Source organism: Salmo salar, chromosome ssa10, assembly GCF_905237065.1.
Source record: "Salmo salar chromosome ssa10, Ssal_v3.1, whole genome shotgun sequence".
Taxonomy (NCBI): Eukaryota; Metazoa; Chordata; class Actinopteri; order Salmoniformes; family Salmonidae; genus Salmo; species Salmo salar.
The window spans coordinates 119,951,249-119,974,119 of record NC_059451.1 but is presented as its reverse complement, the minus strand read 5'-3'; the positions used below and the strand labels follow the sequence as shown (position 1 = coordinate 119,974,119).

The following is a 22,871-nucleotide window of genomic DNA, read 5'->3' as shown; positions in this document are numbered from 1 at the left end:
AAAATAAAAAGCTGAAATAGTGACCATCGGGTTCTTGGTCACTTCCCTGACCAAGGCTCTTCTCCAACGATTGTTCAGTTTGGCCAGACTGCCATCTCTAGGAAGAGTCTTGGTGGCTCCAAACTTCATCCAGTCAATAATGATGGAAGCCACCGTGTTCTTGTGGACCTTCAATGATGCAGAAATGTTTTGGTACCCTTCCCCTGTCTCGGAGATTATAACAGAACATGGCCAAGATTATAATATTGCCTACCAAATGTCCAGAATTATAATATTGCCTACCAAATGTCCAAAATTATAATATGGCCTACAAAATGTCAGAAATTATAATATGGCCTACCAAATGTCAGAAATTATAATATGGCCTACCAAATGTCAGAAATTATAATATGGCCTACCAAATGTCAGAAATTATAAGCAGAAAGTTGTCTAATTAGGGTTGAAAGTAGCCAGTAGGCTATACCGTCCAGTACAGAGCATCAGCAAAATAAATGATTATGGAATTATTATTACTGAGCTGCGAAGGGAACCTACTTAATGAAGTGATAAGTTTGACAATCAGATGAAAACATCATCCCACAACACTATAGGCTGCAAAACACCCATGACATGCGCAACTGAGCCTGCGCAGACTGCAACAGTAAACGGGAAAAGATATTTACATACCACAGTATCCCGTCTAAGATCAGCATATCCCAGGCATCATATCCTGGTTTCACATAACCGGGATACAAGCTTTTTCGGGTTATTGTAAACAGGATATGATGTTTATATGTGTCAACTCAAAAACAGAATACTTGAGTATCCCGAATAATAACAGCATATTAGTGCGGTCACTGTTGTCAAACAACCACTTTACATTGTGATGTCTGAGGCTGCAGAGAAAGGTAATATTTGATGTTATTGATTTAACTAGGCAAGTCAGTTAAGAACTAATTCTTATTTTACAATGACGGCCTACCCCGGACAAATCCTCCCCTAACCCGGACGACGCTGGGCCAATTGTGCGCTGCCCTATGGGACTCCCGACCACGGTTGTGATACAGCCTGGGATCAAACCAGAGTCTGTAGTGACGCCTCTAGCACTGAGATGCAGTGCCTTGGACTGCTGCGCTACTCGGGAGCCACGCAGTCAGAGCATCATCTGTTTTTGATCCCCATTTAGTGCTAGCACCCCCATAGCTAGCACCTATAGCTAGCATCAATAGCTAACACCAATAGCTAACACCAATAGCTAGCATCAATAGCTAGCACCAATAGTTAACACCAATAGCTAGCATCAATAGCTAGCACTAATAGTTAACACCAATAGCTAGCATCAATAGCTAGCACCAATAACTAACACCAATAGCTAGCATCAATAGCTAGCACCAATAACTAACACCAATAGCTAGCATCAATAGCTAGCACCAATAACTAACACCAATAGCTAGCATCAATAGCTAGCACCAATAACTAACACCAATAGCTAGCATCAATAGCTAGCATCAATAGCTAACACCAATAGCTAGCATCAATAGCTAGCATCAATAGCTAACACCAATAACTAACACCAATAGCTAGCATCAATAGCTAGCATCAATAGCTAACACCAATAGCTAACACCATCATCATCATCATCATCATCATCATAACCACCGGATGGATATACAGTTTTACTTGTATGGATTGTTGAAGCTGCGCAACAACATCAGTGTTTATTGGCGATAAATCCAACAGAACAGAGATGCTATAAGGAAACTCTTGCCTCTTGGGGTTAGGGCTAGTGTTAGGATTAGGGTTAGCAACTAGGGTTAGGGTTAGGGGTTAGGGTTAGGATTAGGGTTAGCAACTAGGGTTAGGGGTTAGGATTAGGGTTAGGATTAGGGTTAGGATTAGGGTTAGCAACTAGGGTTAGGGTTAGGATTAGGCTTACGGTTAGGTTTAGGGTTAGGGTTAGCAACTAGGGTTAGGGGTTAGGGTTAGGGGTTAGGGTTAGGATTAGGGTTAGGTTTAGGGTTAGCAACTAGGGTTAGAGTTAGGGTTAGGATTAGGGTTAGCAACTAGGGTTAGGGCTAGTGTTAGGGTTAGGATTAGGGTTAGGTTTATGGTTAGCAACTAGGGTTAGGGTTAGGGGTTAGGATTAAGGTTAGGATTAGGTTTTAGCAACTAAACCAGTTCTGCTACAGCAGGAAAATAATCCTGCAGCAACAGGAAATGTACATTATTTGTGTGGATAATAATTAATGGACATATTTCTAGGGGTTGACACAGTATATTTGTGAAAATCAAGTGTGAAATTTCAAAGTGTAAATTACAAACTTCAGAAGTCTTTGCTGGGCAGCTGGCATCAAAACCCTCCTGCTATGGGAAATGAGTTCCAAAGCCCCTATGCTGGCATCAAAACAACCCCGTTGGGGTAAAGTAGTTCCAATGACGGGCCTCGAGGATATTATAGCTGCTGGTGGTGGTAGGGAGGTGGATGGTTGTCAAACTGCTGCAGAACAACAGCAAGTGAGAGAACATGGGTAAGTTAACATATAAATACATCCCAAGATTTACACCCCATTGATTTGTTAGAGAGGGAAGTGATAATTGCAAGAGTAAACCCATAGGTTAGCCCTTCCTGCAATCAAATGGCCAAATGGCCTCATGGGTGGAATGTTATTCATATTTTTCACAATTTCATGATTAATAAACATTACTTCAAAAAAAAAATATATATATATTTTTTTACGTCAAACAGTTTTGTTATATCTCATTCTTCTGTGATCTATATAAAGTGTAATATTGGGATGCAAACTCAAAATGGAATACATTTCAACTCTATATCTGACATGGTACAGGTGTCTTCGTTTCTTTAAGCCCATAACCATGTGTGTGAGGTGTAGACTTTTGTTTCAAAGTAGATTTGTTTAAGACTACCCAGAAACACTCTGTGTGACCCTGATTTAGCCCACTACAGTAAATTAAACAGCAAGCGTGAGGAATGCGCATTATTGGCTATAAGGTAAATAGGTGAATGACATTGGCTAATAGGAAAGAGGAGGAGAAACAAGATGCTATGATGATGATACATCGGTATTCATTCCCACTATCAGGGTTTACAAAAAAAAAACTGTAACTGTAATCCGTTAGGTTACCAGACATAAATATTGTAATTAGATTACAGATACTTTTAAAAAATGAGATGATTACTTCGAGGATTACTGATAAATTCAGAAAGGATGTTTGCGACAAAAAAAACTATCTTTGACATTTCTCTGTTTTCTCAATGACATTCAAATCAGCGTTGAAAAAAAGGTGCACGTTTTGTTAAACCTGATCATTGTTATGTTTGGAGGAAAAAGGGAGATGCTTTCAAGCTGAAGAACACCATCCCAACCGTGAAGCATGGGGGTGGCAGCATCATGTTGTGGGGGTGCTTTGCTGCAGGAGGGACTGGTGCACTTCACAAAATAGATGGCATCATGAGGTAGGAAAATTATGTGGATATATTGAAGCCACATCTCAAGACATCAGTCAGGAAGTTAAAGCTTGGTCGCAAATGGGTCTTCCAAATGGACAATGACCATACTTCCATAGTCGTGGCAAAATGGCTTAAGGACAACAGAGTCAAGGTATTGGAGTGGCCATCACAAAGCCCTGACCTCAATCCTATAGAAAATCTGTGGACAGAACTGAAAAAGCGTGTGCGAGCAAGGAGGCCTACAAACCTGACTCAGTTACACCAGCTCTGTCAGGAGGAATGGGACAAAATTTGCCCAATTTATTGTGAGAAGCTTGTGGAAGGCTACCCAAAACGTTTGACCCAGGTTAAACAATTTAAAGGCAATGCTACCATTTTATATTTGAGTGTATGTAAACTTCTGACCCACTGGGAATTTGATAAAAAAAATAAAAGCTGAAATAAATCATTCTCTCTGCTATTATTCTGACATTTCACATTCTTAAAATAAAGTGGTGATCCTCACTGACCTAAAACAGGACATTTTTACAAGGATTAGATGTCAGTTGTGAAAAACTGCGTTTAAATGTATTTGGCGAAGGTGTATGTAAACTTCTGACTTTTTTGTTGTTGCTGTTTGTTCTTTGTTATAGAGCCAGAAAGATTGGACAAGTGGTTTACCCAGACATCTCTGTTTTTGGATAGATAATTCTTTGTGTTGCTGTTTGTTTAGTGTTTTCCAATTTTCCCAGAAGTGGTTAGATTCTATGGATTCTTCAATTACATTGAGCTGATTTCTGACGTGCTGTTTGTTCTTTTTCCGTAGTGTATTTCTGCATTCTCTCTCTCTCTCTCTCTCTCTCTCTCTCTCTCTCTCTCTCTCTCTCTCTCTTATATATATATATATATATATATATATATATATATATATATATATATATATATAACTGGTCCAGATGCGTCTTCAGCCCTGACCCGGTATACCACCTCAATCCATAGAGGATGGGGATTGGCCAGGCCTCCTTCAATAGAGTATGGCGATTGTCTAAGGCAGCAGGGCTGCAGTGCTGCAGTGAGGAACAAAGGAGAACCCTTCGATTTCTCAGAGAGGGAAAACATTGAGTGTGGACCAGAGGGCTGGGTGTAAGGAGAGCTGGGGGGCTGGGATGTAGGGGAGCTGGGATGTAGTGGAGCTGGAGAGTAGGGGAGCTGGGTCACAGGGGAGCTGGGGGGTAGGAGAGCTGGAGAGTAGGGGAGCTGGGTCACAGGGGAGCTGGGGGGTAGGAGAGCTGGAGAGTAGGGGAGCTGGGGGGTAGGAGAGCTGGAGAGTAGGGGAGCTGGGATGTAGGGGTGCTGGGATGTAGGGGAGCTGGGATGTAGGGGAGCTGGGTCACAGGGGAGCTGAGATGTAGCGGAGCTGGAGAGTAGGGGAGCTGGAGAGTAGGGGAGCTGGAGAGTAGGGGAGCTGGAGAGGCGGGGAGCTGGAGAGTAGGGGAGCTGGAGAGTAGGGGAGCTGGAGAGTAGGGGAGCTGGAGAGTAGGGGAGCTGGGTCACAGGGGAGCTGGGGGGTAGGAGAGCTGGAGAGTAGGGGAGCTGGGTCACAGGGGAGCTGGGGGGTAGGAGAGCTGGAGAGTAGGGGAGCTGGGGGTAGGAGAGCTGGAGAGTAGGGGAGCTGGGATGTAGGGGAGCTGGGATGTAGGGGAGCTGGGTCACAGGGGAGCTGAGATGTAGCGGAGCTGGAGAGTAGGGGAGCTGGAGAGTAGGGGAGCTGGAGAGGCGGGGAGCTGGAGAGTAGGAGAGCTGGAGAGGCGGGGAGCTGGAGAGTAGGGGAGCTGGAGAGTAGGGGAGCTGGAGAGTAGGGGAGCTGGAGAGTAGGGGAGCTGGAGAGTAGGGGTGCTGGAGAGTAGGGGAGCTGGAAAGTAGGGGAGCTGGAGAGTAGGGGTGCTGGGGTGTAGGGGAGCTGGAGAGTAGGAGAGCTGGAGAGTCGGGGAGCTGGAGAGTAGGGGAGATGGAGAGTTGGGGAGATGGAGAGTAGGGGAGCTGGAGAGTAGGGGTGCTGGGGTGTAGGGGAGCTGGAGAGTAGGAGAGCTGGAGAGTCGGGGAGCTGGAGAGTAGGGGAGATGGAGAGTTGGGGAGATGGAGAGTAGGGGTGCTGGGGTGTAGGGGAGCTGGGAGGCTGGGGACTGGAGACTAGGAGAGATTAGGGGGAGCTCTCTCTCTCTCATATATATCATTGGTCCAGATGCGTCTTCAGCCCTGACCCGGTATACCACCTCAATCCATAGAGGATGGGGATTGGCCAGGCCTCCTTCAATAGAGCATGGCGATTGTCTAAGGCAGCAGGGCTGCAGTGAGGAACAAAGGAGAACCCTTTGATTTCTCAGAGAGGGAAAACATTGAGTGTGGACCAGAGGGCTGGGTGTAAGGAGAGCTGGGGAGCAGGGGGGCTGGGATGTAGGGGAGCTGGGGGGCTGGGATGTAGGGGAGCAGGGGGGCTGGGATGTAGGGGAGCAGGGGGGCTGGGATGTAGGGGAGCAGGGGGGCTGGGATGTAGGGGAGATGGAGAGTAGGGGAGCTGGAGAGTAGCGGTGCTGGGGCGCATTATAAACTGGGTGTATCACAGGTATGAGACAACATGTATTTTGAGTTAGCCTTCTCCAGGAGCAAGTCAGTTCTGACGGATTCGTTGCTATAGAAATGTACCTGGCTAAAAGGTGAGCCACTTTCGTATGACCGGATATTCCTGAGTTGAACTCAGAGTTGACTAATGTTACCTCACTAACTCCTGGAACCTGCTTCACAGAATAACCTTCTGTTTGGTTCGACTTCCACAAACAAACTGCACATAGTGTAATCCTACCTGACAAGATTTCCTTGTATGTTAAAGGAAATCTCTCTCAGTCTCTCTCTCTGTCTCTCTCTCTGTCTCTACCTCTGTCTCTCCCTCTGTCTCTCTCTCAGTCTCTCTCTCTGTCTCTCTCTCAGTCTCTCTCTCTGTCTCTCCCTCTGTCTCTCCCTCTGTCTCTCTCTCAGTCTCTCTCTCTGTCTCTCTCTCTGTCTCTCTCTCTGTCTCTCCCTCTGTCTCTCCCTCTGTCTCTCTCTCTGTCTCTCTCTCTCTCTCTCTGTATGTTTGTGTTCAGGTGTTTGGCTCCAAATGATCTTCACCCTGCCCTCCAATACCTCTGTGTTGTCAGAGAGCATGGTGTGTCTTTGTATATACATCTACCGTACCAGTCTAAAGTTTGGACACACCTACTCATTCAAGGCTTTTTCTTTATTTTAATTTTTTCTACATTTTAGACAAAGAAATCAAAACATATTTTATATTTTAGATTCTTTGAAGTAGCCAGCCTTTGCCTTGATGACAGCTTTGCACACTCTTGGTATTCTCTCAACCAGCTTCATGAGGTAGTCACCTGGAATGCATTTCAATTAACAGGTGTGTCTTGTTAAAAGTTAATTTGTGCAATTTTTTTCCTTAATGCATTTGAGTCAATCAGTTGTGTTGTGACCAGGTAGGGTGGTATACAGAAGATTTGGTAAAATATCAAGTCCATATTACAGCAAGAACAGCTCAAATAAGCTCAGAGACACGACAGTCCATCATTACTTTAAGACATGAAGGTCAGTCAATGCAGAACATTCCAGTTGCAAATGAGAACTTGTTCTCAAGTAGCCTACCTGGGTAAATAAAGGTGAAATAAATAAAAAGGACAGTCGCAAAAACCATGAAGCGATACGATGAAACTGGCTCTCATGAGGACCGCCACAGGAAAGGAAGACCCAGAGTTACCTCTGCCGCAGAGGAGAAGTTCATTAGAGTTAACTGCACAGGGATGCAGCTTAAGCCCCACCCTCTTCAACATATATTTCAACGAATTGGCGAGGGCACTAGAACAGTCTGTAGGACCCGGCCTCACCCTACTAGAATCTGAAGTCAAATGTCTACGGTTTGCTGATGATCTGGGGCTTCTGTCCCCAACCAAGGAGGGCCTACAGCAGCACCTAGATCTTCTGCACAGATTGCAGCCCAAATAATGCTTCACAGAGTTCAAGTAACAGACACATCGCAACATCAACTGTTCAGAGGAGACTGCGTGAATCAGGCCTTCATGGTTGAATTGCTGCAAAAGGACACCAATAATAAGAAGAGACTTGCTTGGGCAAGAAACACGAGCAATGGACATTAGACCAGTGGAAATCTGCCCTTTGGTCTGATGAGTCAAAATTTGACATTTTTGGTTCCAACTGCCGTGTCTTTGTGAGACGCAGAGTAGGTGAACAGATGATCTCCGCATGTGTGGTTCCCACCGTGAAGCATGGAGGAGGAGGTGTGATGGTGTGGGGATGCTTTGCTGGTGACACTGTCTGTGATTTATTTTGAATTCAAGGCACACTTATGTGGCTACCACAGCTGTAAGGCGTGTATATGGGAGGTGAAGTCAAGGGCAGGAGAGCGGAGTATAATAAACAGGCGCACTTTAATACCGGTTACCAAATGACAGCAACTAACACATACTAGTGCCAAAAACACAGTCTAAAACAAAAGTGCAGCGCCTGACAAATATCCACGTAACAATAAACAATCACTCACAAATACAACATGGGGAACAGAGGGTTAAATAATAAACAAGTAATTGGTTGAGTGAAGCCAGGTGTGATAAGACAAAACAAATGAAAATGAAAAGTGGATCGGTGGCGGCTAGAAAGCCGGTGACGTCGACCGCCAAACGCCGCCCGAACAAGGAGAGGGACCGACTTCGGCGGAAATCGTGACAAAAGCATTCTGTGGCGATACGCCATCGCATCTGGTTTGCATTTAGTGGGACTATCATTTGTTTTTCAACAGGACAATGACTCAACACACCTCCAGGCTGTGTCAGGGCTATTTGACCAAGGAGACTGATGGAGTGCTGCATCAGATGACCTGGTCTCCATAATCACCCAACCTCTAACCAATTGAGATGGTTCGGGATGAGTTGGACCACCGAGTGAAGGAAAAGCAGCCAACAAGTACTCAGCATATGTGGGAACCCCTTCAAGACCGTTGGAAAAGCATTCCTCATGAAGCTGGTTGAGAGAATGCCAAGAGTGTGGAAGCAGTCATCAAGGCAAAGAGTGGCTACTTTGAAGAATCTACATGATTCCATATGTGTTTTTTTCATAGTTTTGATGTCTTCACTATTATTCTACAATGTAGAAAATAGTAAAAATAAAGAAAAACCTTTGAATGAGCAGGTGTGTCCAAACTTTTTGACTGGTACTATATATATATGTGTGTGTATGCATAAAAGCTGTGAACGAAGCTGTGTATGATCTGAGAGACAAGGCAAAAAGGGCCTTCTATGCCATAAAAAGGAACATAAAATTAGACATACCAATTAGGATCTGGCTAAAAATACTTGAATCAGTTATAGAACCCATTGCCCTTTATGGTTGTGAGGTCTGGGGTCCAGTCAACCAACCAAGAATTCACAAAATGGGACAAACACTAAATTGAGACTGTATGCAGAATTCTGCTAAAATATCCTCTGTGTATAATGTAAAACACCAAATAATGCATGCAGAGCAGAATTAGACTCAGACAGAGAACACTATAGCGACTCAGACAGAGAGAGATTATTATAGAGACTCAGACAGAGAACATTATAGAGACTCAGACAGAGAGCATTACAGAGACTCAGACAGAGAACATTATAGAGACTCAGACAGAGAGCATTATAGAGATTCAGACAGAGAGCATTATAGAGACTCAGACAGAGAGCATTACAGAGACTCAGACAGAGAACAGTATAGAGACTCAGACAGAGAGCATTATAGAGACTCAGACAGAGAGCATTATAGAGACTCAGACAGAGAGCATTATAGAGAGGATGAGGGAATGAGATAGAGAGAGCTACAAGGAGAGAGAAAGAGAGATACCTGAATTAGGTAGAAAGTTTTAGTTAATGGGTGTCTACTCTACTGTACTGTACATAACATACCATTAAAACATAGATCTTCCTTTCACTGGTTGAATAACATGCTTTGTGTCATGCTTTGTGTTTTGAATAATTTTGACCGTGAATCAGAAGTGAGACACAGGCACTATGGTAAAGGAGAAACGTTGAAGTTATTAAGTACCATGACACTGCATCAGTGAGACTCTGACTCACTCTGACTACAGAAGAACCCCAAATCTGAAGCACACAATGCCCCTGCTCAAGTAGGATAACTTAGTCACTAAGCAAAACGAGAGAGGAGGATGAGACGAGGAGAGGAGGAGACGAGGAGAGGAGGAGACGAGGAGAGGAGGAGACGAGGAGAGGAGGAGAAGTTTGGGGATAATTGCAAAAGCAATCTGTATTCTCTGCAGGAGTTACTTCTTAAATCGTCTCCCCCCATCCCCCTCGTCTCCCCCCACCCCGTCTCTCCCCCTCCTCCCCCTCCCTCACTGCCTGAAACTGTCTGTTCCGACCTTCAACCTGTTTCAATCAAATCAACTGGAGTCACAACCCTGCTTTCTGCATGCTAATCCACAAACACACGTAGGCATGTGCATGGCCATCCACACAGACGCACACACACACACACACACACACACACACACACACACACACACACACACACACACACACACACACACACACACCACACCTACCAACTTCATAGCCGCATCAGCATCAACTGGCGGATGAAATAGAAATGGATCTCTGGAGCATCTCTCTACCCCTCTACCACTCTCTTTCTCTCTCTACCCCTCTACCACTCTCTTTCTCTCTCTACCCCTCTACCACTCTCTTTCTCTCTACCCCTCTACCACTCTCTTTCTCTCTCTACCCCTCTACCCCTCTCTTTCTCTCTCTACCACTCTCTTTCTCTCTCTACCCCTCTACCACTCTCTTTCTCTCTCTACCCCTCTACCACTCTCTTTCTCTCTCTACCCCTCTACCACTCTCTTTCTCTCTCTACCACTCTCTTTCTCTCTCTACCCCTCTACCACTCTCTTTCTCTCTCTACCCCTCTACCACTCTCTTTCTCTCTCTACCCCTCTACCACTCTCTTTCTCTCTACCCCTCTACCACTCTCTTTCTCTCTACCCCTCTACCACTCTCTTTCTCTCTCTACCCCTCTCTTTCTCTCTCTACCCCTCTACCACTCTCTTTCGCTCTCTACCCCTCTACCACTCTCTTTCTCTCTCTACCCCTCTACCACTCTCTTTCTCTCTCTACCACTCTCTTTCTCTCTCTACCCCTCTACCACTCTCTTTCTCTCTACCCCTCTACCACTCTCTTTCTCTCTCTACCCCTCTACCACTCTCTTTCTCTCTCTACCACTCTCTTTCTCTCTCTACCCCTCTACCACTCTCTTTCTCTCTACCCCTCTACCACTCTCTTTCTCTCTACCCCTCTACCACTCTCTTTCTCTCTCTACCCCTCTACCACTCTCTTTCTCTCTCTACCCCTCTCTTTCTCTCTCTACCCCTCTACCACTCTCTTTCTCTCTACCCCTCTACCACTCTCTTTCTCTCTACCCCTCTACCACTCTCTTTCTCTCTACCCCTCTACCACTCTCTTTCTCTCTCTACCCCTCTCTTTCTCTCTCTACCCCTCTACCACTCTCTTTCTCTCTCTACCCCTCTCTTTCTCTCTCTACCCCTCTACCACTCTCTTTCTCTCTCTACCCCTCTACCACTCTTTCTCTCTCTACCCCTCTACCACTCTCTTTCTCTCTCTACCCCTCTACCACTCTCTTTCTCTCTCTACCCCTCTCTTTCTCTCTCTACCCCTCTACCACTCTCTTTCTCTCTACCCCTCTACCACTCTCTTTCTCTCTCTACCCCTCTACCACTCTCTTTCTCTCTCTACCACTCTCTTTCTCTCTCTACCCCTCTACCACTCTCTTTCTCTCTACCCCTCTACCACTCTCTTTCTCTCTCTACCCCTCTACCACTCTCTTTCTCTCTCTACCCCTCTCTTTCTCTCTCTACCCCTCTACCACTCTCTTTCTCTCTACCCCTCTACCACTCTCTTTCTCTCTACCCCTCTACCACTCTCTTTCTCTCTACCCCTCTACCACTCTCTTTCTCTCTCTACCCCTCTCTTTCTCTCTCTACCCCTCTACCACTCTCTTTCTCTCTCTACCCCTCTCTTTCTCTCTCTACCCCTCTACCACTCTCCTTCTCTCTCTACCCCTCTACCACTCTTTCTCTCTCTACCCCTCTACCACTCTCTTTCTCTCTCTACCCCTCTCTTTCTCTCTCTACCCCTCTACCACTCTCTTTCTCTCTCTACCCCCTACCACTCTCTTTCTCTCTCTACCCCCTACCACTCTCTTTCTCTCTCTACCCCTCTACCACTCTCTTTCTCTCTCTACCACTCTCTTTCTCTCTCTACTGCTGAGTTAGTGGAGCTAACATGATGCAGCCCAGACTCCCAGGCTAGCAGTGAGTTAGTGGAGCTAACATGATGCAGCCCAGACTCCCAGTACAGGCTAGCAGTGAGTTAGTGTAGCTAACATGATGCAGCCCAGACTCCCAGGCTAGCAGTGAGTTAGTGGAGCTAACATGATGCAGCCCAGACTCCCAGGCTAGCAGTGAGTTAGTGGAGCTAACATGATGCAGCCCAGACTCCCAGGCTAGCAGTGAGTTAGTGGAGCTAACATGATGCAGTCCAGACTCCCAGACTAGCAGTGAGTTAGTGGAGCTAACATGATGCAGTCCAGACTCCCAGGCTAGCAGTGAGTTAGTGGAGCTAACATGATGCAGCCCAGACTCCCAGGCTAGCAGTGAGTTAGTGGAGCTAACATGATGCAGTCCAGACTCCCAGTACAGGCTAGCAGTGAGTTAGTGGAGCTAACATGATGCAGCCCAGACTCCCAGTACAGGCTAGCAGTGAGTTAGTGGAGCTAACATGATGCAGCCCAGACTCCCAGTACAGGCTAGCAGTGAGTTAGTGGAGCTAACACGATGCAGCCCAGACTCCCAGTACAGGCTAGCAGTGAGTTAGTGGAGCTAACATGATGCAGCCCAGACTCCCAGTACAGGCTAGCAGTGAGTTAGTGGAGCTAACATGATGCAGCCCAGACTCCCAGACAGGCTAGCAGTGAGTTAGTGGAGCTAACATGATGCAGCCCAGACTCCCAGGCTAGCAGTGAGTTAGTGGAGCTAACATGATGCAGCCCAGACTCCCAGGCTAGCAGTGAGTTAGTGGAGCTAACATGATACAGTCCAGACTCCCAGTACAGGCTAGCAGTGTGTTAGTGGAGAACATGATGCAGTCCAGACTCCCAGTGCAGGCTAGCAGTGTGTTAGTGGAGAACATGATGCAGTCCAGACTCCCAGTACAGGCTAGCAGTGAGTTAGTGGAGCTAACATGATGCAGCCCAGACTCCCAGTACAGGCTAGCAGTGAGTTAGTGGAGCTAACATGATGCAGCCCAGACTCCCAGTACAGGCTAGCAGTGAGTTAGTGGAGCTAACATGATGCAGCCCAGACTCCCAGGCTAGCAGTGAGTTAGTGGAGCTAACATGATGCAGCCCAGACTCCCAGGCTAGCAGTGAGTTAGTGGAGCTAACATGATGCAGTCCAGACTCCCAGGCTAGCAGTGAGTTAGTGGAGCTAACATGATGCAGCCCAGACTTCCAGGCTAGCAGTGAGTTAGTGGAGCTAACACGATGCAGCCCAGACTCCCAGTACAGGCTAGCAGTGTGTTAGTGGAGAACATGATGCAGTCCAGACTCCCAGTACAGGCTAGCAGTGAGTTAGTGGAGCTAACATGATACAGTCCAGACTCCCAGTACAGGCTAGCAGTGAGTTAGTGGAGCTAACATGATGCAGCCCAGACTCCCAGTACAGGCTAGCAGTGAGTTAGTGGAGCTAACATGATGCAGCCCAGACTCCCAGGCTAGCAGTGAGTTAGTGGAGCTAACATGATGCAGCCCAGACTCCCAGGCTAGCAGTGAGTTAGTGGAGCTAACATGATGCAGCCCAGACTCCCAGGCTAGCAGTGAGTTAGTGGAGCTAACATGATGCAGCCCAGACTTCCAGGCTAGCAGTGAGTTAGTGGAGCTAACATGGTACAGCCCAGACTCCCAGTACTGAAGTTTCGGTATATCATGCAACACTGCCGAAGAGGAGCGCGTATGCCCTCAGCGCCTCTGCAAGAAACGTGTGCAGTGAAGGCTGCTCAGTGAAGGCTGCTCAGTGAAGGCTGCTCAGTGAAGGCTGTGCAGTGAAGGCTGCTCAGTGAAGGCTGTGCAGTGAAGGCTGCGCAGTGAAGGCTGCTCAGTGAAGGCTGCGCAGTGAAGGCTGCTCAGTGAAGGCTGTGCAGTGAAGGCTGCTCAGTGAAGGCTGCGCAGTGAAGGCTGCTCAGTGAAGGCTGCTCAGTGAAGGCTGCTCAGTGAAGGCTGCTCAGTGAAGGCTGCTCAGTGAAGGCTGCGCAGTGAAGGCTGCTCAGTGAAGGCTGCGCAGTGAAGGCTGCTCAGTGAAGGCTGTGCAGTGAAGGCTGCTCAGTGAAGGCTGCGCAGTGAAGGCTGCTCAGTGAAGGCTGTGCAGTGAAGGCTGCGCAGTGAAGGCTGCTCAGTGAAGGCTGCTCAGGGGAGGGTGGCTCATAATATTGGGAAGAATGGAGCAAATGGACTGGCATCAAACACAAGTCAGTACAGGGCTATAGCAGGCCATGGAAACACAAGTCAGTACAGGTCTATAGCAGGCCATGGAAACCATGTGTTTAATATATTTTCACCTATTCCACCAGCCCATCCTCCCTAATTAAGGTGCCACCGACCTCCTGTGGATGGCAGACATTTTTGAGTAGCTCCTTCTATAATGTCTCTTGGTGTTTTTTACTCGCTGATTAAAGACGCAGCCTTTTTTTCCTGGGTTTTCCTGGCAGCCTTTTTTGCTGCCCTTTCAACCGAGAGAGAAATGTTCCTCTGAGATCCAGTGAGATACTCACACACTGTTAACTGATACATATTCACATGCAGTGCCTTTGGAAAGTATTCAGACCCCTTGACTTTTCCCACATTTTGTTACGTTACAGCCTTATTCTAAAATGGATTAAATAAATACAAATCCTCATCAATCTACACACAATACCCCAAAATGATATCACAATACCCCATAATGACATCACAATACCCCATAATGACGTCACAATACCCCATAATGACGTCACAATACCCCATAATGACGTCACAATACCCCATAATGACATCACAATACCCCATAATGACGTCACAATACCCCATAATGACATCACAATACCCCATAATGACGTCACAATACCCCATAATGACGTCACAATACCCCATAATGACGTCACAATACCCCATAATGACAAAGTGAAAACAGGTTTTTAGAAATGTTTCCAAGTGTATTCAAAAATTAATAACAGAAATACCTTATTCAGACCCTTTGCTATGAGACTCGAAATTGAGCTCAGGTGCATCCTGTTTCCATTGATCATCCTTGAGATGTTTCTACAACTTGATTGGAGTGCACCTTTTAGGTTCCTTTTAGCAAACTTGTGTGTATATTAATGAGGAAAACCAATAACTTGATTCATTTTAGAATAAGGCTGTAACGTAACAAAATGTGGAAAAAGTCAAGGGATCTGAATACTTTCCAAAGACACTGCATATATTATGAATTGTCTATATGTTTGAAAAAATGTAAATATCATTTTTAGGTCATATCGCCCAGACCTACACACACACACACACTACACACACTACACACACAACCACACACAGACACACACAACCACACACAGACACACTGATCCACTGACCAGGTAGGAACCCTATATATATGGCTGATGTCAATATAATGTGTATAGCTTTCTACAGCATAAACATTTCTAGTAATCCCATGAGGACTCATCCATTTGCCTTTCATCAGAGGGTGAGTGAGTCACGTTGAGGAATTCTTTGCAGCAAGCAGAGGGGAGCCAACATGCATGACCTTGCTATATTCTTGGCATATCTGAGAAGGTTGTATTACTGATCTTCTATAGACCTGTAATGATTTGTGTTACTGTTTGACAATGAAATGATCATGTTTGTTTTGTTTCAAGAGTTTATAAGGAGCTTCACATTTTGATATGTCTTTATTGCATTGTATGTTTTATGGTTGATGTATTTTTTACAGTGTCCAGATTGAAACGTTTGTGTTGAGTTGACTGGTTTCTAAAACGCATTCCTGCTGTCTGATCAGAACATTCACATTGAGTTGATTAGAATCTGGGTGTGTTGTTCCCGCCTTTTGGTTTGGGGAGGGGGGTTCGCTTGAATTTGGTTAAAACGGCATTGAATTGGCTCATACTTTGAGAACTTGCTACCAAGCTCCTGTGTGTATAAGACACACACACACACACACACTGTGTTTTCTCTTAGACATTATTCTGAAGACACGTGTAAACCCCGTTAAATCTGCCTGTTGGTAATAGTAATGCGCTCTGTGTTATTCTGGAATGTATCAGGCATATCATGTACACTGGAATTCTTTTGAGTGTCAATTCTTTTGTGACTAATAAATTCTGTTAGTTTAACTGAGTAAATGCATTCCTCGTTTTACAGAGTAATTATTTGATTGACTATATGCCTGTAATTTAGTAGCTCTATTGATAGTTGTTAATTCCACTATACACATAGCACATACTTGGGTAATGAACTTGACATCCCGAGCTGCTTGCCTCAATAAATTAATCCTAAAACATTGGGTCGCCAGGATTAGCTATTTGTAACTAGGCTCTTTAATAACTGCATAACGGTGCAAGATAGATACATGTTCATTACAGTCATACTGAGAGGTGATGTAAGATTAGATCCTCCAGAGACACACAGGGCCTGCTGCATTTTTTCATGTAATCATGGAGTCAGATTGAGAAATGTAGTTTATTATTATTCAACATCATTTCTACATAATAACGGATGGATGATTTCCACCAAACTACACCAAACCCAACCTAACCCAACCTAACCCAACCAAACCTGACCTAACAAAACCCAACCTAACCCAACCTTACCTAACCCAACCTAACCCAACCTGACCTGACCCAACCCAACCTGACCTAATCTAACCTAACCCAACCTGACCTAATCTAACCTAACCCGATCTAATCTAACCCAACCCAACCTGACCTAATCTAACCCAACCCAACCTGACCTAATCTAACCTAACCCAACCTGACCTAATCTAACCCAACCTGACCTGAACCAACCCAACCTAACCCAACCTGACTTAACAAAACCCAACCTAACCCAACCTAACCTAACCCAAACTAACCCAACCTGACCTGACCTAATCTAACCTAACCTGACCTAATCTAACCCAACCCAACCTGACCTAATCTAACCCAACCCAACCTGACCTAATCTAACCTAACCCAACCTGACCTAATCTAACCCAACCTGACCTGACCTAATCTAACCTAACCTGACCTGACCTAATCTAACCCAACCCAACCTGACCTAACCTAACCTGACCTGACCTAATCTAACCCAACCCAACCTGACCTAATCTAACCCAACCTGACCTGACCTAATCTAACCCAACCCAACCTAACAAAACCCAACCTAACCCAACCTGACCTAACCCAACCTAAACTAACTCAACCTGTGTGTGTGTGTGTGTGTGTGTGTGTGTGTGTGTGTGTGTGTGTGTGTGTGTGTGTGTACGCGCGATTCCAGGAATGGAATCTTCTCTGATATAGAGGGTTCTAGAAAAATGACTTGTAGAATGTATCATATTAGCATTACAATGCTAAGGAAGGATCTGTTGATAGTGTACAATCATCTCTAAGAGTGAGTCCCAAATCACACCCTAATTCCTATATAGAGCCCCATGGGCCCCTGGTCTAAAGTAGTGCACTATATATATAGGGAATAGGGTTATATAGGACCCTGGTCTAAAGTAGTGCACTATATATAGGGAATAGGGTTATATAGGACCCTGGTCTAAAGTAGTGCACTATATATAGGGAATAGGGTTCTATAGGGTCCTGGTCTAAAGTAGTGCACTATATAGGGAACCAGTTGTCATTTGGGACACATATTAAGTAGCTATACTATACTGTTGTGTCAGTGGGAAGTACTAAGGCTGTTCTGGCTGTAAGCCATTTAGTATTCATGTTCAATCAGGTGACTCCTGCCAGTATTGAGTTCAATTGAAGGGAAGGAAGCCTGGCATGGGGTTGTGTAATCGCGTTCACGCTGTGGAGCCAAACACAATTAGTCATTTGTACTGGCTAAATAGCTGCGTAATGAAGAAAGCCGAGAAAAAAAGTGCACTGTTCAAAGGAAAAAGAAAATAAAAATGTCAGACAGAGCAGATCCTGAGATAGAGAACTCTTTAGCTATCTATCTCTTCTCTCCTACTACTGTATGTTCATAATGCTGCGATATATCCAGACATCTTCATGTTTTATTCTGGACTACCTTTATGCACCTGTGACAACAACATGACCGCAGTCAGTCGATATGTCTATCTCTTCAGCACCACGGACAGCGCCAGTCGATATGTCTATCTCTTCAGCACCACGGGCAGCGCCAGTCGATATGTCTATCTCTTCAGCACCGCGGACAGCGCCAGTCGATACGTCTATCTCTTCAGCACCACGGGCAGCGCCAGTCGATACGTCTATCTCTTCAGCACCACGGACAGCGCCAGTCGATATGTCTGTCTCTTCAGCACCACGGACAGCGTCAACTGACACGACGACAGACTTGCAACCCAAACATATTGGTTCAGCACCACGGACGGCACCAAACTGCACGGCCATGCATTCAACACCATTGACAGGAGGTAAGTGACACAGCTGTCATTTCAGCACCGAGGACAGCGTCAAGTGTTATTTATGGCCGTCCATTCAGCGCTACCTGTCTGCCGCCTTACAGCTGGCATTACTCTAGACAGCTCCTAACCAGCGTTGGCGATTATGACCGGAGCTGGCACTCCTTACACTTTCTTTCAAGGGGCAGTAGTCTAGGAAACATGAAAAAAACCACAAAAAAAACACTTGACTTGAAGCATGCATTTAAGACACTGATATTAAAAAGTAGGTATATTTTCTGGGTGATTTAAATAACTTGCTTGTAACAGATGACATTCATATTCTGACTATCTCTGAAACTCACTTAGATAATACCTTTGATGATACAGTGGTAGCAATAGACGGTTATAACATCTACTGAAAAGACAGAAATGCCAACAGGGGCGGTGTTGTTGTCTATATTTAGAACCACATTCCTGTAAAGCTTAGAGAGTATCTCATGTTAAATACTGTTGAAGTAATATGGCTACAGGTTCCATTCTTGTGGGAAGCTGCTATAGACCACCAAGTACTATAGCATGTGTGAAATGCTTGATAATGTATGTGATATCAACAGAGAGGTATATTTTCTGGGTGATTTAAATATTGACTGGCTTACAGGAAAAAACTTCAAACTGTAACCAGCACCTGCAACCTGGATCAGAATGTCAATGTACCTACCAGGATAGTTACAAACAGAACAAGAATTAAATCATCAAATTGTATTGATCACATCTTTACTAATGCTGCAGAAATTAGCTTTAAAGCAGTATCCAAATTTATAGGATGTAGTGATCACAATATAGTAGCCATATCTAGGAAAACCAAAGTTCCAAAGGCTGGGCCTAATACAGTGTATAAGAGGTCATACAATACGTTTTATAGTGATTCCTATGTTGATGATGTAAAGAATATTTGCTGGTCCATGGTGTGTAATGAGGAGCAACCAGATTCTGCACTTGACACATTTCTGAAAATTGCTTATTCCAGTTACTAATAAGCATGAACCCATTAAGAAAATGACTGTAAAAACTGTTAAATCCCAGTGGATTGATGAGGAATTGAAAAATGGTATGGTTGAGAGGGATGAGGCAAAAGGGATGGCAAATAAGTCTGGCTGCACAACCGATTGGCAAACGTCCTGCAAATTGAGAAATCATGTGACTAAACTGAATTTAAAAAAATAAGAAACTACACTATGAAACAACGATAAATGACATAAAGAATGATAGTAAAATTTTGGAGCAACTTAAATTAAGTTTTTGGAAAAAAGGCAAACTCAGCTCCATCGTTCATTGAATCAGATGGCTCATTCATCACAAAACCCTCTGATATTGCCAACTACTTTAATGATTTCAGCAAACTTAGGCATGACATGCCAGCAAAAAACACTAACACTATTTTTTTATTAGATTTATTTATTTAACTAGACAAGTCAGTTAAGAAATACATCTTATTTACAATGACGGTCTACCCAGGCCAAACCCTCCCCCAACACAGACTGCTCGGGCCAATTGGGCACCGCTCTAGCGATCGGACTACTGATCACGGCCGGTTGTGATACAGCCCGGGATCGAACCCGGGTCTGCAGTGACGCCTCTAGCTCTGCGATGCAGTGTCTTAGACCGCTGTGCCACTCAGGATCCCTAAAATAAACGTATTATTGACACTACACATCTAAGTATATCTGACCAAACGATGAAAGACAAGCGTTGTAATTTTGAATTATGTAAAGTGAGTGAGGAAGAGGTGAAAAAATTATTGTTGTCTATCAACAATGACAAGCCAACGTTGGTCTGACAACTTGGATGGAAAATTACTGAGGATAATAGCGGACGATAGAGCCACTCCTATTCTCCATATCTTCAATTTAAGACAACTAGAAAGTGTTTGCCCTCAGGCCTGGAGGAAAGCTAAAGTCATTCCGCTACCTAAGAATAGTAAAGCCCCCTTTACTGGCTCAAATAGCCGACCAATCGGCCTGTTACCAACCCTTGGTAAACTTCTGGGAAAAAAATTGTTTGACCAGATACAATGCTATTTTACAGTAAATGAATTGACAACAGACTTTCAGCACACCTTGGCAGCAGCTAATGGGGATCCCTAATAAAACTCAAATACGAAATATGACAATACATGTTTTAACTTTTGATCACTTAACCTGGCCAGATAAGAAGTAATACATCATATTCCGTTCATTTGTAGTCCTACAGTTAACCTAAAAGGCTATACATCAACCATGCAGGGGGGAAGGTTTAGGCCTAATTCCAAGACATTACTCAAAACAAGCTGCCTAGGTCCTAGTGGGAGTCATCACTTACCCGAGGCCCCCTGCATCCAGCCGCAGATCTTATAGACGGTGGTGGTGGAGAACAGGAAGAAGAGAGTGAAGGAAGCGATGCAAGCCATGACCAACATCATCGACATCCCGACGAAGAAAGATGCGGCCTTGAACGCGGTGGAAGGGATCTGAGCGAACTCTGTGAAGGTCCCTGTGCAGTCGAGCTCTCTTTGGATTCCGTCGCCGGTGCAGAAGTGGAAGAGGCCGAAGTAGCCGGCCTGAGGGGTGTCCACGCCGTCTCCGATCCAATAGGGCTGGCTGAAGATCACCACGTTCAAGATGGCGAACAGGATGGTGAAAATGGCCCACAGGAGTCCGATGGCACGGGAGTTGCGGACGTAGTTATGCTGGTATAGTTTAATGTCATCTGACGACATGGAAGGGAGCATCGATGCGGCCGATCCGGGTATCATTGTAGCACAGTTTGTGTTGTATCCCAGTCCGGGTATTATGAAGTAGCCTAGATATGCTTATTAAATTAGGTAGACAGTAGTTATTTCTGCTGTAAAAAGCACCCAACAGTAGGCCTAGCCTAGATTGAACGAATCACATCAAAGGCAACATCTGGACAGCATATTCAACTCATGACGTCGCATCCCGATGCTGGTGCATAAACTGGATAGTCAAAACGTTTATCTGCAAGCTCGCTCCTACGTTTCGACTAAGTGATAACTCTGAGAACTTGGCGACTCCTGAACTAGTGTATGTGAGAAATAATTCCCTCCCACCTCTCTCGTAGGCTACGAATGCCCGTCTGTCAGACACATCGCTCTTGGCACGTGTCACTTGCGTACGTCCCCGGAATACCTCCTTGAAAAAACACAGCAAATATCAGATTGTCATTCGGATATTACACATGACATTTCACGAATTATCACATTTAAAATCGATATACATTTTTTTGGGGCCTACCAATAGCTTACAGAACAGCAGTGACTGCAATAGGGTATGCCTCCAATTTCCTAAGAAATGTAGACGACAGCGACAGGATCAAACCGGAGCAAACGAAACACAATGTCTATGATGACTTCCCTCCCTTAACCCAAATCACAATCCTGCGAGATGATTCACAGCATCTAGCCCGGCATAAATTACACACAGCACTGTCCCGGTACTTTGCTACGGAGAATATTTTCACGAGCTACGGCAGCATCAGCAGCCTCTGTCAGTGATGCTGAAAGAAAGGAGAGAAGAAGAGGAAGAAGAGAGTAGGAGTGAAAAGAGGAGAGACACGATTCAATAACCGCACTAGATGAAGCGGATGGTGATGTGCGTGTCAACGCTGACGGTGTTCAGTTCTCTCAACCTATAACAATATTGCATCTGTCTGTCCCATGAGGTGTTTACATATAGCCTGTTACATTCTATCCAAGCAATATATTTCAAAGAGACGTGTAAGCCCTACATTCGTGACTAGCCATCCAAACACTGCTGCATCAATCCCAACCTCGCGTTCTGGCTTTGGTACCGTCTGTAGGTTACGGACAGATCCGGACGACAAGACAAGCCCACATCCTCGCAATCACATGATCTGCGCTTGACAGTTTGCGCGTCGAAATGGAGGCTGTACAATAATCGCAAAACAATTTTCAAATGCTGAACGTGGCTCGGTCAGGGCGAAAATGGCCTCTCAGATTCAGTGGTCCGGTTAGTGCACGCCTCGCGCCTCTCCCGGTCACTCGATCTTCCTATGACTGAGTTAAAGATGGTAGACTACCTGTCGTGCAGAACTGAACGCCTCACAGGAGGATGTCAGATAAGATGAGGAAGGACATTCAAGTATGCTGGTGTACGAGGAAACAGGCACCTTCACACATACCAGTTTACTAGAATGAAACAGACTGGAGCTACTTATTCACCTGTGTGGCCATATTGTGTTTGGATGACTGCAACTTTAATCTTCAAAAATAAAGTACCTTCAAATGTAACAAACATACCTACATTTCATCATGTATGAATACAACAGAGACAATACTCTATCGTTTGTACAGTAGCCCACACAAACCCATATTGGCTTTGCACACAGTGATGTGGTAACATACAGATTTGGGTCAGTGATTGTCACTGTAAAATCTTTCATCCACAAGCTTTTAGGGGGGGGGCATCCACAATACAGGAAGAAGATCATTTCTTTCTGGATTAAACAGGGTTTTGACAAACTAGCCCTTGTTACATCATCACCATTATGACTCATCACCCAGGGTTTAGCTGGATCACTAATGTGTCCCAAATGGTACATTATTACCTACATAGTGCACTACTTTTGACCTGGGGCTGGTAGGGATCTGATCAAACGTAGTGCACTATA

At 45.1% G+C, this 22,871-nt stretch overlaps 1 protein-coding gene across 6 annotated transcripts in view; it reads right to left on the bottom strand.

Moving 5' to 3' along the window:
* Positions 1 to 22,242, bottom strand: part of LOC106561734 (LHFPL tetraspan subfamily member 3 protein) — a 117,212-nt gene extending 94,970 nt beyond the window's left edge. Inside the window, exons 1-3 of one of the 6 annotated variants that reach the window (XM_045688567.1) lie at positions 21,969 to 22,241; positions 21,476 to 21,737; positions 20,544 to 21,373 (exon numbers count right to left, since the gene is read on the bottom strand). In XM_045688567.1, the coding sequence (XP_045544523.1) occupies positions 20,544 to 20,976 (433 nt within the window). In that variant the 5' untranslated portion in view covers positions 20,977 to 21,373; positions 21,476 to 21,737; positions 21,969 to 22,241. Of the gene's footprint in view, positions 1 to 20,543 lie in introns of all 6 variants that reach the window. The other 5 variants (XM_014125955.2, XM_014125957.2, XM_014125956.2 and 2 more) reach the window with 5 other exon arrangements.
* Between the last annotated feature and the right edge of the window lie 629 nt (positions 22,243 to 22,871).